This window comes from Oculina patagonica, chromosome 12, assembly GCF_052425735.1.
Source record: "Oculina patagonica isolate OP01 chromosome 12, crgOcupat, whole genome shotgun sequence".
In the NCBI taxonomy this organism is placed as follows: domain Eukaryota; kingdom Metazoa; phylum Cnidaria; class Anthozoa; order Scleractinia; family Oculinidae; genus Oculina; species Oculina patagonica.
Genome location: NC_135769.1, coordinates 13,686,282 through 13,703,250, shown reverse-complemented (window position 1 = coordinate 13,703,250; position 16,969 = coordinate 13,686,282). Strand labels below are relative to the sequence as shown.

The 16,969-nt window shown below is 37.7% G+C and overlaps 1 protein-coding gene across 1 annotated transcript in view; it reads right to left on the bottom strand.

The window, feature by feature from the left end:
- Window positions 1-16,969, bottom strand: part of LOC144632734 (DNA-dependent protein kinase catalytic subunit-like) — a 128,475-nt gene that overhangs the window by 72,440 nt on the left and 39,066 nt on the right. Inside the window, exons 18-28 of the mRNA XM_078491453.1 lie at window positions 9,078-9,127; window positions 8,143-8,259; window positions 6,600-6,743; window positions 4,996-5,159; window positions 4,168-4,251; window positions 3,069-3,144; window positions 2,435-2,545; window positions 1,653-1,772; window positions 1,076-1,235; window positions 747-871; window positions 275-458 (exon numbers count right to left, since the gene is read on the bottom strand). Coding sequence (XP_078347579.1) covers window positions 275-458; window positions 747-871; window positions 1,076-1,235; window positions 1,653-1,772; window positions 2,435-2,545; window positions 3,069-3,144; window positions 4,168-4,251; window positions 4,996-5,159; window positions 6,600-6,743; window positions 8,143-8,259; window positions 9,078-9,127 — 1,335 coding nt within the window. The remainder of the gene's footprint in view (window positions 1-274; window positions 459-746; window positions 872-1,075; window positions 1,236-1,652; window positions 1,773-2,434; window positions 2,546-3,068; window positions 3,145-4,167; window positions 4,252-4,995; window positions 5,160-6,599; window positions 6,744-8,142; window positions 8,260-9,077; window positions 9,128-16,969) is intronic.

The following is a 16,969-nucleotide window of genomic DNA, read 5'->3' as shown; positions in this document are numbered from 1 at the left end:
CATTTTCTCGTGGTATACTATGGAATATCCCACTTGTCACTTGTATTTTCTTAGCATACACACTCGCCTAAAGGCTCGTGTGTATACCGAGAACATACAAGTGACTCGTGGGATATTCCATAGTATACCACTCGAAAGCGTTGCATAACTAGTATTTATTTTTTGAAATAAAAAATTGTCAAGTTTGCAGCTTACATTTTACTAATAAACGTTAAGTTGTTGCTTTTAAGAAGAAAAAAACAGTAAACAATTTCCAAAGTGCTTGTAATCCTACCTAAATAAATATTAGGCTTCATGTCTTGAAATGGGACAGCAAATGTTAGATGGTTATTAGTTTCCCATGCCACTGCCTTTGAAGGGTCTGTACTGCCAAGAAGCAGCATGTTTGTTTGACCTCCTAAACTGCCCAACAGTCTGAGAATCTGATGACGAATCTTGGTTGAAGGAGTCATGGTGGTCTGAGGAGAAAAATGGGTCAGCAATGGGCCCTTTGCAGCTTAGCTGGTACAAAACCTGTCGTGCTGGAGAGCAAGGTACGCTCTGTGACATTCAAAACAATGGAAAGTCAAGCATGACTTGTTGAAGTTGTTTTGTTCTTGACGTTCCAACATGTAGCTTGCCCTCCAGCCTTTTAGCTGCGAAGGGCCCAGTGGCCTATTAGGTGGCCATGAAGCCATCATCGAGGGTAACCATATGTGTTGATACAGCTGTACGTGGTCATGTACTATACTACAGAAATCACTTACCTTAGGCTGTGATTGCTTTTTGACCTTTAAAAGCTTGACAGGAATTTTCCTGCCTCGTTGTGCAGATTGGGATGGAGCACTTAAAACTATGGTCTTGGATTCCTCAGAAGACTGGGTCTCCTCGTCTATAAAAATGTAAAAATAATACATAGATTAGCCAATGGAAGGTTGTGTACAAGTAAGCGATCTACACTCTACTGTCAAACGTTTTTACTGAAAACTATTTTATTTGAAGTACAATGTTATGTGAAGGGCTTACATCTGATGGGGGGTTATAACTGGAACATTTTTTCACCTATCACGATCGGTTAGAAGAAAAAAAAACTTACTAGACTCAGCCGATGTCTTAAGAAAGGCATCCAAACAAGGAAGAATGTCTTTAAGATGTGGTTTTAAAACATCAGCAGGAATTGCAGCAGTCCACCTCTGCAATGCATCCAGTCCAGCTTGAGCCAATGGAGTATAGCTTAGACCAAGTTTAAAGGTATTCTTTAAAACATCAAATTTAAGTATTAATCATCATTCTTAGCTACTAAATAGCTTTCCTTATTTGTTCTTTAATCAACTCACAATATTATAAAAACAAAAAATTGATCTGACACATCAATTATGTCATACAATGTACATCACCCAACATCAATCGCATATCAAAATGGAAACAATTTAAGAAGTCTGGAGTGTTATTGATACTATACTATACTTTACTATACTGGATGTGGTAGCTTGCAAATTAATTTTATATTACAAATATACTTAATCCTGGACATGCACTGAAACCTTACTTCCGACCTGTACCATAGCCAGAATAGTCCTCTAGTGGCAATATTACAATTAAAAATAATTATTACAGTTAAAGATGAAGGTAAAATCTTCATATACTGAAAAAGTAAATTTTCCTACGTGTACCTTTAATGCAGGTACCAGTGAGGCAACATCAAGAATGACTACTTCAAGAGGAAGTGATAGAACAAGCCTTAAACAGGACGCCAGCAAATCATCTTTATACTGCTGCATTCTAATAAGAACCTGAGAAAAAAAGAAAGATATTACATGTACGTCATTACAGCGGCTATAGTCTATACGTCATTACAGCGGCTATAGTCTATACTCCCTGATATGGGATGACCAGCTGTAGTGTTATTAATTCCCTGGATGTTATAACTACTAATGTAAATAGATAAGTTATCAAGCTCTTGTTTGGGTGTTGTTTGGTTATTTTTATGTTTAGAATCTCTTTTGCATACAACTTCCAAAAATCAAAGCCAAAGAAAAAAAGCAAACAGTATTGAAATAGGATTCTCCTCAAATACTGGAAATCTTCTCCTTGATGTCAAGTGTCATATTACAGAAGAGAAGGGTAAATCTTATTTACCCACTAAAAGATGGGTTTTTATGTTCTTTAACAAAAATAATGCACGCTTTAGGTCTAGAAATTCGCTGAGACATTAGGTGAGGTCATTCAGCTACTTTTCTAGACCTGAGAGTACCAGGCTTCTAAACATAGGTTTTAGCTATGATCTATAAAACAATTATGCCAGCCAGAATTTCATCATGCATATACTGTATTACAGCGGCTATAGTCTATACTCCCTGATATGGTATGACCAGCTGTAGTGTTATTAATTCCCTGGATGTTATAACTACTAATGTAAAAATATATGAGACTTTTTAACACAACATAAACGTACCTCTTTTATGAACTTGTGAAAGAGGACAAAGCATGTCATACAGTCAGATGTATCTACAATTTCCATATCTAGATCTTCCCTGTTATCATCTAGTTTATCTGCCTTTATGTTCTGAAAAACATGTAAAATATACATTTACATGTTGAGTGCTGTGACCATTTAAAATACTGCTAGATGTCGGGTTGGGCCAATTCCTTGTTTGCAAAATGAGTTATTAGTGCAGAAACTGAGAAAGCAATAAAACAAGTGAAATGAAGTTTAAAATGGACCTTTAAATATTTGAACTTTCCATGTGACTTATCGAATTTTATTCCTCAAATCATATAAGTAGTAACTGCATGAAACTTAATATTAAAAAGAAAATGCCACAACTGCTCTCAGGCATGGAACATAATTTTGCCAATTATGCTGCACACAAATATAGCAAAAGCGTTCTAGGACATCCCTTAACTAATTGAATATTTCATTGAGAACTTGATGTACAACTTAGAACTACAAGGTTGCCAAAAAAATCAGTATGGCAAGATTAGTAAAACCAGATCTTTAAGTTCTGAAAGTATAATACCATAAAAAGTATGTGTTTGTGTCTGTACATTTACTGAGAGTATTAAGGTGTTAAACAAAGAGCTGGCACCTTGAAGAAAGACAGCGTGTTACAGATGTTCATGCAAACTTCCAGCAATTTGTAGAATCCACTGACAACTGGAAACCTACATAAACACAACAAAAAAAGAACATTTCAGAATGACGAGATATGTAGTTTTGATTTACAAATTCAACATTATCAGTTTGTTGTTTAATTTATCATTTTGTAATTAAAATTTGGTTGTTTGGCAATAAATTAAAGAGGCTGGATGTGCAATACACAAGTATACTGCTTTCATACAAGACTGCTATTAAATCAAGGATCAGATGTTAATCGGCATTTGCATATTTTGAGTGAGTGCAAAAGTGGAAAGACTAGAAAATCCTAGATTGTGGACTTTAGCACTAGATATGAGAAAACTGTTTAATTCAGGTTTGTATTCTTTGAGTTTTGAATTATTTTTAAGCAAAATATGTAGTCTACAGTGTAATTGGTTGTTTACAACCACCTCATAATCATGGCAGAGACCAGATCTTCCAGGTTCTACTCATTCCATGATATCCGAGAAAGTTCATTTACCCTTGATAAGGAAAGATCTTGTTTGTAATTATCACTATATATACCAAACAGTACATTATCATAACATGAGCATAAGCATAAAGAGCATAAAAATAGTGTTAAATAGTGTTAGGGCCGGACTAATATTTTTAAATTATACACACTATTCAGGAAGGTTAAAAGAATTCAACCATAAGTGAAATTTTATGACTTCCAAAAAAATAACCTCTTATATGCAATCTCCTGTAGTATGGCAAAACCAAAGGAAAAATAGCATTGGACACAGTTTGAGATCAAAGTATTGTACCCAGCAAAGACACGATCTAACAGCGTTATTTCTCTTCTATTGATATTACTTTTCCTTTTGCAGTCCAAAATACATACATATCAATTGAAGTTTAAAGGATCTAATGCACTTTGAGAAGTATAATAAGGTTATCCCGTGGCACACTTTTAGTGAACAGATTGTAATTTAGACAACGTTTTTATCTTTTAAATTTTCTTTTAATTTTTTTTTTTATTGTAAACGCATTGAGACTTGTAAAATGCATAACAATTACTATACTATTACTGTTAAGAATGAACCCACCTTGTAGACATGACAATGATGTCCCTGCTGAATACGTACATCCACCGTTCAAACAATGGTACAGAATAAGTTGGAAGAACACACCTAGAAATGTCATTAACCAAATTTTAACACAGTTTACTTAAGCTGTGTCTGACAGCTAGGGATGCTAACGATGTTTACTCTTGGTGCAGTAAATTTAAACCTTTATTTAGTCCATTTGGGTGCCCACAAACAGCATTGTCTGGCATTAAAACTTAATTGAAAGCAAGTTCCGGTTTAAGAAATCTCACTGAACCTCTTTATTGCTTTTCTTTTGTATCTTTTTTTACCCTTATTCCTATAGAGATGCATTCACCCCATAAAAAATGTACATTTATTAAGTACTTCAGGACTTTGCGCTAAAAAGCTTAATAGCCCAGCTTGAATTATTATTCTACAGGAAAAATATCAGAGAATCAAATAACTTACATGTATGGCATGCTATACCTACAGACGTAGGATGATCAAGTTAAGTACATATTCACAATGTAAAATGGAAATTCTGTGATGCGACTTACCAGGCTAAACAGACTGCATGCCTCAAAACCTTTGTTATTACCCAAAGTTTTTTCTCTTTTTTGGCATAATTATATCGAATGCTACACATGTCAGCTATGGATGGCTTCCATTTCTATGCTTACATTTGTATACTGTTGTTTTTTCATTACCTAAAGTAAACTTTTACACCAATCTAAGTTTTTGGCTTTTACAAAATTTCGATGTATTTTTACTCAAAGGCTTTTAAGATGTCAAACAGCTACCATGTTATTTTTCTCTGTGCTTCTTGTTATGATCAATACTACTTACTTGCAGAACTCAATGAGATTAATAAAAATCAGGAAATCTTTAGGAACTTTAGGTTGAAGTCCTGCAACTGGATCAGACAATGACACTTGTTCTTTCTCCAAAGGTGAAACTGGAGCATCACTGGTGGAAGCACTGGCAGCAGCAGTGTCTTCAAGGACATCACCCTACAAAGCAAATCAGTCAGTGTCTCGTTAGTGCATCCTAAATGTGCTTTGCTACAGGTAATTGTGAAAATTCCTCCTGACATAATATTATATTATTATTTTTATTATTGTATAGTATTGTATTGTATTGTATTTTATACCATACCATAGAAAATACAGCCAATCAGAATACAGGAAAGCCGTTGTATATTCGACGGTATTCAACCCAACCTTCCCATCGTGCGCTGCGATCTTATTCTCGATGAAATTTAGTAAGCGTATTTTCTATGGCATGGTATAAAATAGTTACACAACACTTTCTCGTGGTATACTATGGAATATCCCACTTGTCACTTGTATTTTCTTCGTATACACACTCGCCTAAAGGCTCGTGTGTATACCGAGAAAATACAAGTGACTCGTGGGATATTCCATAGTATACCACTCGAAAGCGTTGCATAACTAGTATGTATTGTATTGTACAATCAGTGACACATCAAAAACACTTGCTGATGATGACAGCCCCATTGTGCCAGTATATATTTTAGACATCAACCCTGAATCATTTAGTCACAGCAAGTCAGGATACTATGAAAAAAAAACTTTGCAAATACACTGATAAGTGTACATGTATGAATAATTCACGAACCAAAAAAACTATTTTGAGTTTGAACCCCTTTGTTTTTCTTGCTTAATTCTTCAGCAACTTACGATTTTTTAACAAATATTATTTATTTACTTGCCCATGTCTCACTCATTACTGTACTAATTAAACTACTTTGGATGTTTAATATTTTTACACTCATTACTGCACTCGACTACTGAATTGATCCAAGCCCTAAGCATTCACTGGCATCACACAGTCATATGATAAAATGTATTAGTATAAACTCAAACAGTGGATAGCGTTTTAAGCGCGTGCTGATTGGCTACTCAAACTCCGAATATTCTTTGCTATTCACCTCCGAGCAACTCGCGCACAAAAACTGTACTAGTTAACTTATAAACTTGTCAAAAGTCATCCCTAGGGCTATATTATCTCACTGTTTGACCACCACTAGCCACCTCCACATCGGTGAATGGTTGTTAACTATTTGACGTTATTGGCGATGCTGGAGCTGTGCATGTGAGCTGGGAGTAAAATTTCTTGTACTCACTGACAGCTGTATAAATTATTACAATGTGGGCAACTTTAGTGCTTAGTACTCTTCTATTTACAACTTAAAAAACTGTGATATTGACAAAAAGTATTGAACATGGACAGTAACCTGACAGACAGTACAGCTATTAATGATGATCTAGAAAACAGCATTTTAGAATAAGAGGGAAGAAACTGTTCTCCCAATGTTTATTATTGATTTTTTAATTGTGACTGATAATCACTCAGCTAAATAAATACACCAGCAATACAGTCCGTGAGATAATTGTTACGTCTTTCATTTATCATTTATTTTCATGTACCTCTAGTCCCAATGATGAGCCCTTTATAGAAGTCAAATCTAACTTGTGGATTATGCGAAGAATGGCTTTCATCATTTCATCATACACCATCCCATGCATGGCTTCACGCTTTTCAAGTTGCTGTCCTAGTAGTAAGCTGACATCCTAAAAAAAACAAACACTTTAAGTTACTTTTCAACACTGAATATCTCTTTGTTTTTACTTTTCATCATTTTATTGTTTAGATATATGTACCTTATAATTTAAAGGAAATTAACAATGTATGTTTACTTATTAACGGGATTTTTTAAAATTCGCATTAATTTTATATTCCTTTATTTATGTCATTGTTAATTTGACCCACACTACAGTCAACTCTCTATAAGACGGACACCGTTGGGACCGGCCCCAACTGTCCATCTTAGAGAGGTGTCTGCCTTATAGAGAGTCAAGGTAACGAGACACCAGAAATTTTGAGATGATAAAGCTAAATGGCTATGCACAACGAATACACGTCTGTCTTAAGTCGCTTACTTTAGCAAAACCTATAAAGTGGAACAAAAATAATAAATTATCAGAAATTTGACTCGTTTGTTCATTACAAATGGTAATACTGTAAGTAGAAAAGTACCTCTTTGGCACACTTACGCAGAAAAGTAATATGTTATAACGGATTGTTTTTGGTAAGTTTGGTATTCTTAAGGCGCTGACTTACTATGCTAAATGTCGATACCAAGTTTTGAAGTATTATTCACTAAAGAAATAGCTTTTTGAGCGTGTCCGTTGGTGATTTTAAAGTGTCCGTTGTCCGTCTTAGAGAGGTGTCCGACTTACAGAGAGTAATGTTGCAGTGAAATGACTGAAAAACGACAGGGACCATCACAAGGTGTCCGTCTTATGGAGGTGTCCGTTAAGAGAGAGTTCATTGTATTTTAATTACAGCATCGTTATTTTAAGGCACCTTTTTTCTACCAAATTACATGTAAACTACCTCTCAGAGTCAGTTGACACATCGTCATTCGATATTGATTTTAAAATGTTTTTCATTTCCTAACGTTTGTTATATCCAAGGGTATTAATGCAAAACCGCTCTGCCTCACTGCTCCTCTCTTGGTGCTAAATGTCCATCGCTTTTCTGTCTTTCGATTTACCGGTATTTTGTTGGTTGCCTTGTGAAAAGCGCATTACGCATAAAGCATCAAATTCGAGTATACCACACAGAAATTCGTGTTGATTAAATGTATGTCAACATAACTTTTCCAAAAACTTGCGTTAATTTTTATGACGTGAAGATTTTGTTCGCGTTGTTAAAATGTTTTGTTATATTCCCCTAATAAGGTATATTAAATGATAAAGAAACTATTTTGATGCTTTTTTAAATTGGTTAAATGAATAACATAATTGTGCTCAAGTTGTAAGCAATTCTAAGGGATAAAATAATGTGATACAAGTAACATAATATATATTTTACCTGTAACTGCCTGCAAAAACCACACTGATTAAAATACAAGACTAATTTTTTAGTACAATAAAATTCTTAAAAATGAAAAGCAGATCCCTTTACCTTAAACTTGTCCTTCTCCAGGAGGAATTCCCATAGCCCCAAGTAATCTTTGTAAGATACCTTGGGAGTTGAAGTATCAGTAGTCTCTTTGTCTACTGTTGCACCAATTTCATTCACCTTCGAAAATTCAAACCACATAGAAATTGGTAAATAAAGTCCTACTAAAAGCTCTCTTCCAAACAAAATTACTGATAGCCATTTTTAATATCCATGCAGTTCTTATATGCAATATTTGCACAAGTAGTAAGATACGAAGAAAATTAATAATAGTGCCTTTTAAACAAATGTGTGTTAGTGTTTTTCAAGAATGAGAGCAAAAAGTTTCCATTTTGCAATGAAACAAGACACTTGTTGAAACAAGCAAGATAAATTAATTCAATGCATTTCTTTAAATGCAAAGGGCAAATCCCGCCCAAAACTTCTGGCCATGAATCATACAAACCCGACGTTTGTGCATGGCTCAGCTGTCTAAATGCTTCCCTGATAGCCATGCATGTCTCTAAAGTAAGAAGGGGTAAATTTAAAGACCCAGTTTTGAGCCTCTATATAAACTCCTTTTTTGTCCATATACCAAAACCTTTTCTAACGCCAGCTAAAGGAGCTTACCATAATCAGCTAAAATTCAACAGCTGATAAAAAGTGTCTGATTATTTGGACATTTATGCAACAATGCCTTGAATATTTATTACAGGAATCTGTTGTAGAAGTATTTTTTAGTTTTATAAACTGCAGGTTTCACTGTTGAAACAAGTTGTAAGACAACCTTTGTTTTTTTTTTTTAAACAAAGGCACGATATTTGGTGAATTCGAAATGATCAATTTGTTAGTGTCCTAGCAACAAGATACTGATGTTACATAGCAATGGCAATGGTCATTTTCACATCCAAAACAAAACAGGGTTTGCTACCAAACATAAATAAATGTTCTAAACATACCTCTTCTAAAGCAACTGGATGTGAACAGGTCCTAATTAGACCTTGGTATACTGTTAAAAAAAATGATAAGTCATCAAAAAGTACACTTAAACTTTCACTTAAGCACTCTGGATCCCTCATATCAAACCCTTCATAAAAAAAATCAGCAATAACAGCAACATATTCCAAGGGATAGCTTGCTTTTGGGACAAGATTAAAGACATACTAGCTATGCAACTCTTTCGAGTGGTATACTATGGAATATCTCACGAGTCAATTGTATTTTCTTGGTATTGCTGGTTTTTACTGTCACACAATCAAAAAATAAATTTGAAACCATTCAACTACATAAGCTATGAATTTCAAATATTATAGACGATAAATAGATAAACAATTTCTCCAAGTTTCAGGTCTGTCCGGCGTACCGTTCGCGAGTTATTGGCAAACCTTTCCACGCAAATTTATAAAGCTTAGTATGGAGATGCCATAACTGTGTCCTTCTGAGGGACACAAATATGGCCGCCGTGATGTCAGACTGAAACCATCTGGAACTCAATTCTGTTTACAACAGCAGCAATCTTTGGCTCATGAGCTAGTACAGTTTCACATAAATACCACTTATTAACTGCGCTGCGCAGTTCTTGCTCTGCACGGGGTTTATTATTATTATTTTTAGTTTTGTCTGTGACCAGACCGAGACCTCCACTTGGTCCAGCTTGAAGTCACGCAATGTTTAGAAGCTGCAAATCAGTAACAAATGGAAAATTTTTTTTTTCGTTTGACTCATGAAAAATGCTAAACTTGCACGCTTTCAAAGAGAAATATAATTCAGCGGGCCACAATCTGTGAATAAATACCATAACGTTGGTGTAAAAGACTGTGCTGACATGACAAGTTTTACTTTCAATCGGCTATACCTTCAGCTATCTTTCAAATCTTTGCAAATCCTTTGGTCTTTACTTCAAAAATTCAGCGTAAAGTATTTTGAAGTGTTTGAATCAAAGAAAATACTAAAATTTCTAAGTTTAACGGGCGAGAATTTACATTACGTTTGTGTCCTGGAATGTGCTGGCGTTGGCAAGTTTCACTTTCACAAGGCTTTGATGACAATAGGCAAGAATCACGCAATGTTTTGAAAGCATGAAATCTGCTACAAATGGAAACCAAACAAATCTTTTGGTCTTAAACTAGCATGTTAAGTGTGAAATGTTCAACTTTTTAGCGTAATGTATTTTTGAAGCTGTGTCATCTTAAAGATTTCTGAAATCTGAAATCTTAACTGGTAAAATTAATTCCCCGGGGAATTCCCATTCAGCTAAAAGCAGCTCTAGTGTTCTTCTCAAATTTGTTTTTATCATTTGCTTCAATATTCCATTTTCGGAGTGAGTTATTCAATCTTTAAACGGAAATTCGATACAACACTGGATGCTGATATAAGTTTTTTTGGTTTCACGGATCAGGATCGTGGGAAATAAATTTGGCCAGCATTAGCATATAAGAAAACTAATTAATTGCGGATGGAACTAGTCAACCATGAAACATCACATAAGGTGTTTTCTTACAATTTTGTTTGTCAGTCGCAACATTGTTTGACCCGGGTAAAGGGGATTGGGGGGGGGGGGGAACAAGTGGAATATTCCATAGTATTCCACAAGAAAGTGTTGTGTAACTATAGAATTTCATCAAGAATAAGATCGCAGTGCACAATGGGAAGGTTGAGTTGCATACTGCAAATATACAATGTCTTTCCTAAATTCTGATTGGCTGCATTTCTATGGCATGGTATAAATGCTAGAAATGGACCCAGTGCAGAAACCATCCCCTGTATCATGTCACCTGCAGGTTGATCAGGGAGTAAAGGAGAAAATAATTCAAGAAAGTTCAAGATGGAGAGGCAATTATGAGGTGTTCACTGTTAGTTGTCCAACCCAAATCCAAGTTTAAAGATGAGAAGAATAAAGAATAAGAGTCCCACATGATTATGACAGGCATTGACATGGAAATACCAACCCATCCATAAAACGAGCAACAAGCTGGCCAGTGTGTCTAGTAACCAAGAGTAGAAGACTTAGTATACTGCTTACATGACTGCAAGATCTTTACAAAGCTGGATCTCAAACACGATTACCATCAGAAAGCTCACGACCCCTCCACAAGACAAGTAGCAACATTCAGCACACCCTGGGTAAACTACAGACCCCAATGACTGGCGTTTGGAGAGAACTCATCACAAAATGTCTTCAACGAGGCCATGTAAAGATTCTTTGGAGATATAACTCATTGCCTTAACCAAAGAGATGACATACTCATGGCAGGAAGAGATGAGAAAGACCACAAAAAGTACTGAAGACCATACTACAGCCAGTGAGAGATTACAGAATCACATTTAACAAATAAAAATGCAAATTTGGAAAGGAAGAAATTTGGTTCTTCAACATGTTTTCACCAAAGATGAACTGTAGCCATCTCATGACAGTCACGCAGTGCAAGTACCTGGCTGTGCTGCAAAGCTTTCTTAGGATGGCAGGCTACCTGGGCAGGTCCACCAAGGACTATGCAACCACAGCAGCATCGCTGTTCCTGCTAACCAGAAGATTAAGCAAATTTCACTGGGGAAATCGAGAAGATTTAGCATTCAGGAAGATTCAAGACAGCATCTCAAGCAAGAAGACTATGGCATTCTTCAACCCAAGCAAGCCCATAATTATCCTCCATTCAGAGGCAAGCTTTAATAAAGGCTAATCAGCAGCCCTGATTGCGCCATTGCCACTTCCCAAGCCCAGGATGTGAAAGGATGAGGGTTGTGTGCAGGGTCAGCAACCCTGCCATGGAAAGAAAACTCTACTGCTACCGAAACCTTACCCAATGAATGATATGCTGGTGAAAGCCAAAAACGAAAGGGTACTAACAAATTGAGAGCAGGCATCCTTTGACCAAAAACACGTTGTATGGGCTGGTGGAATGTGCTGCCCCTCTACCAGACAGAAAAAACTTGCTCAAGTCATCACAGAGATGTAAAACTATAAAATCGAGATAATAGGTGTGACACGGACAGGAAGTGGATTGTGGCAATTATCATCCGGCCACCACATACTCTACTCAGGAAAAGCCGACTGTCATCATAGTAGAGGTGTTCGGATCTTCACCACCAAAGAAGTCCACAAAAGGTTAGGAAGAAGTATATGGGAAACGTAACAGAAGAAGAAGAGACCACAGTTTCAAAACATGACATGGGGACTCTGTACAAACTAACAAAGACAGGCTTCGCAGACATGCCTGTGAGAGATTAACAAGAGAACACGACAACAAAAGATAAGGAAAAGCTTAAATGCTGAAAGGAACACTTCCAGCAAGCGATCCTGAGACAGAGGCAAACATCCAACCGTCACCAGAATACCTTAAGATAGACAGTGACATAGACCAGATAATCATATATACAAAGAATCTGAAGCCTGATGACCAAATTACATCAATATTACCAAATTCAAGCTTAAATAAAGTTTATGATGATGACTGACATTCTACATGACATCTGGGAGTCAGAAGATGTACCTCTGTCTTGGAAAACCAGCCTTATTGTCAAGCTCCCCAAGAAGGGAGATGAGACTAATTGTAATAACTGGAAAGGAATAATGTTGTTGTCAGATACAGTCCCTAGCCAAATAATCCTCAACAGGCTTACCATGGCAGTTGACCCTTTTTTCTTAAAGAGCAAGCCAGGGTCAGGAAAGGGAGAGGTTGTGCTGACCAATTTTTTTCAATTTGCCAAATTGTAGAATAAGCAATGAATAGTCAGCCACTGTATATGCCAACTTTATCAACTTTACTGAAGCCTTTGATGGCATTAACCCTTTAATACAGTGGAGAATCCTCACACATAACGTCATCCTAGTGAAGCTTATGCAAAAGTTATCTGTGGAAACAACCTGACAGAAGAATGTTACCATACCAACAGGGGTAAAACAAGGCTTTGTGCTCTCCCCTCTCCTCTTCTCTCTCTGTATAGACTGGCTTATGAAGGAAATAATCATGATTGTCAGAACAGGAATGACTAACTGATACTCTTGAAGATTTAGACTTTGTGAATGACATTGTCTTGCTTGCGAATAATCACTAGACATCCAAAGAAAAACTTATGATAGGCACACAGATCCGAATTAACACCGATACCAACAAAACAAAACTAATGAAGATCAATGCAAAATTCAATCAACCGGTTATTGTTAATGGCAATGTTATCAAGGAAGTAGAAGAATTCATCTATCTGGGAAGCAAGATACCAATTTATGGAAATTCTGATATGGATGTTCTACACAGATCATCTAAGGCAAAAGGGGCTTTTGCAGCACTTTAAAACATCTGGAAGACTTCAAAGATCACCACTAAAACCAAACTAAGGATTTTTCAAAAGCAATGACCTTGGAGTTTTCCTGTATGGTGCAGGAACCTGAAAGGTCTTGCAATCAATGTTTCGCAAGATAGATGTACTATAATGATTCGATTTAGCGTCCTCCTTCCCATAAGCGCCCCCTTCCCAGTAAAGTCAGAAAGATGAGGTCCCTTTACTATTTTTTTTTTAAATAAAAAGGAAAAGGAAAGATGAGGTAATGCAGCGATTAGCCAAGATGTAAGACTTGTTGCCAGAAATGTAACGGCAAACATTACATCTCAATTTGTAACAAGATCTCTAACCAGTTGATGTTAGCAACAGGGGAGGGCCTGGTAGTGTATCCAGTAGTTGTGGTAAGGGTAGAGGGAACTAGGGAAATGGTCAAAACTATTGTACTCAGACAGGACCTGCCACTTTGCAAAATGACAGGTGGTCTCTTCGTGTACCCCTCCCCCCCCCCTCTCCCCCACCTAAAAAAGATGGTTTCTTGTTTGCATAGCCCCCACTCGATCAGGAGTAGAGATTAAGAAAAATATTTAAACCTCATTGTGCCATTTCTCCAGCAATACAATCTTCATGCACACCAAATATGAGAGTCTCAACTCAATTTTTGAAGCCAATAAATTTTGTCCATTTGGCTAATCAGACAGGTGGTATCCTTCACTAGGTACACTTGTTATGACCATTTCCCTAATAGAGTATAAGTACAGTGCTATAAGACACTGGTGCAGGTAGCTCTTCTGCATCACCTACATTAATTGAGGGGCTGAACAGATAACCTGATGATGACGACATTAACAAGTAAGAAGATAAAAATGTACAAGATGCGAATTTCTAACATCAAGGGAGACTTCAGTCTGTTTACTACCCTGAGTAAAGTTGACAAGTGTGTCCTGCTGACAGTTCCCAACCTGCAATAAACAGGAGTAATCTCGCAGTGCAAACATCTCAAGGATGTAATTATGGATGACGAGGATAAAAAGCAGGAGTTACCGATACATGCGATCCTCGGTGCAAGTGAGTACGCAAAGCTGAAGACAAGCTCAGTGCCGAGAGTTGGGAAGCCAGGTAAAGCAGTAGCAGAGCTTGCATCCTTTGGTACAGAGACCAATCTGAATAGTGTGTACCTAACTAAAAGTTCTTCAAAAGATTATGAGCAATTGTGTAGTCTTGATGTGTTTGGTTTAGAAGATTAACCTGCAGGTGATCAGCAAGCAGTATACAGTGAATTCCAATAGTAACTTGTACGCCATCCAAAGGGCTGGTATGAGACTGGCCTCTGGTGGAAAGCTGGCCACCTGCCACTTCCTAACAACCAAAATGGAAGACTCTGCCGTCTATAACAAACTGGGAAAAAAGTGTAGCCACCTGCACGAGTATGACAGGACCAACTTGAGCAACGGATCGTAAAAAGAGAGAGTGAATTTTGAGCCACAGTTTGAAAGAGAGTTTTACTTACCCGACAAGTTAGAGATAAGGGAAGCAGCAGAGAGCACAAAGATTCAATAGTGTTCGATGCATGAGCTAAAGCAAGTTAGACAAGTCTTCTACTGAATGACCATCTAGAGATTGGGCCTCCACTCCAAAACCACCTCTGGTGTGGTCTAGTGCCAAACGGTTTCAAAGCAGTTACTCTTTGTGGCGATCTCAAGAGAAACTCTTACAGGTGCGGATTAAAAGATAAGGACTCCTCACAGGTCGAGGTTACAGTCGCCATTTCTTCTTGGAGGGACTTAAAGTAGCACCTGAAGAGTTTGAAGGTTGAGTATCCAGAGGAGGTTGAGGACATTATGAAGACGTCATTGGTGGAGCGGAAACTGTTGACCAGAGGTGTAATTTGAAAGAGGTTGCAGTCTCAGTGTTTGGAGAAGCAGGATTTTAGCTGCATAAATGGCACTCCAATGTACCAGAGCTGGAAGCTAAAGTTGTACTGGGTGATGAAGGGCAAACGTATGCCAAGGATCAGTTGGGAGTAAAACCCAATGAAGCGGCCAAAGCTACTCGGACTTCCTTAGAACAAGGAGAAAGATACCCTAACCGTGACCTTTACCAGTGATTTCACAGACAACACTAAGTGAGCAGTGCTGAAGAGTTTAATTAGCATTAGTGTTTCACCCTCAAAGGGAGGGTAGCAAGCCCCACAACACTGGTAGGAAAATGATCTAAAGAGAAGCCGGTGAACAACTTATCCCATGGGATGCAGTACTAGCAGAGAAACTGGAGAAACAGTGGGAAAAGTTCAGGAAAAGCCTGCCAGATGAAGTCAGAATTCCACGCAGTCTAGCTACATTAAAAACACCAGTGCAGGGCATTGATCTACACGTCTATGGTGATATGAGCAGAACAGGAAAAGCGGCAGTGGCGTGTGCATTAGTTTATCAAGAGTGGGGCACTAAACCAGCGACTAGTCGCAGCAAAAGCTCATTTGCAAACAAAGCACTTATGATCCCAAGACTGCAACTAGTAACTTCCCATATGGCAGGCAATCCTGTTGATAACTGGTTGGAAGGATGTGCAAAGAAGTCTGTGTGTGGATAGACGGACAGTGTGATGGCACTTTACTGGATATTTGGTAAAGGAAACTAGATGTTTGTATCAAATAGAGTGGCGTAGATCAACGCAAAGTACTACATTTAAAGAGGTCATGTGAGTACAGGCCAAAACTCAGCAGATTTGGAGAGCAGGGAAAACCAGTTTAAGGGGCTACCGGAGATCTGGCTGAAGGTACCAGACTGGCTTTCCAGACCAGAAATGTGGCCAGCACCTCTGCAGCCACGCCAAGTAAGGAAACAGAGGCAGAAGCAAAGTTAGTGAAGGAAGTATTTTCAGTAGCTATGGAGCAAGAGGACGGCCTACATCAGGTCCTGCAGAAACATGGATTCTAGTAGACCATTTGTAACACATCATGGGTAGCAAGGTTTACTCACAACTACAAGTCAAGCAAAGCAAACCTACTGTGGGGGCCGTTTACTACTGGTGAGACAAATAAACAGTTTAGGGCTGGGTAATGTGAGTACAAAAAAGCAAGCTAACACAGTTCAGTTCCAGGAAGTTTAGCTGAAGCTGAAACTCAACCAGCGCAAGAATGGAGACGGTTTTTAAGAGTGCCCAGGAAGAATTCAGGGAAATTATTCACAGAAAAAGGTCTGTGACGCACATGTTCCAAGCCTTCATGAGGGAGTGGGCCTCACCATGACCTTTATCCGCCAAGATTACTGGGTGCCTCGTCTAAGGTGGCTCATCAAGAAGGTCATCACAGCTTGCTACGGTTGCAAGAAATTTCAAGTTACTCCTTTGCAAACCCACACACAGCTAGTTTAACAACAGACAGGACAGTGGGATCAGTCCCATTCGAAGTGGTGGGAGTGGATTTTGTGGGCCCAATCACATACAAGCTTTAACCAAAGAAGGAAGTGAAGGCCTATATCTTGTTGTTTGCATGAAGTCTAACATGAGTCACCCATCTGTTATTTTGATAACAAAAGGGGTTTCTCGACTGTAGCAACATGGTTGAGTATAGTAA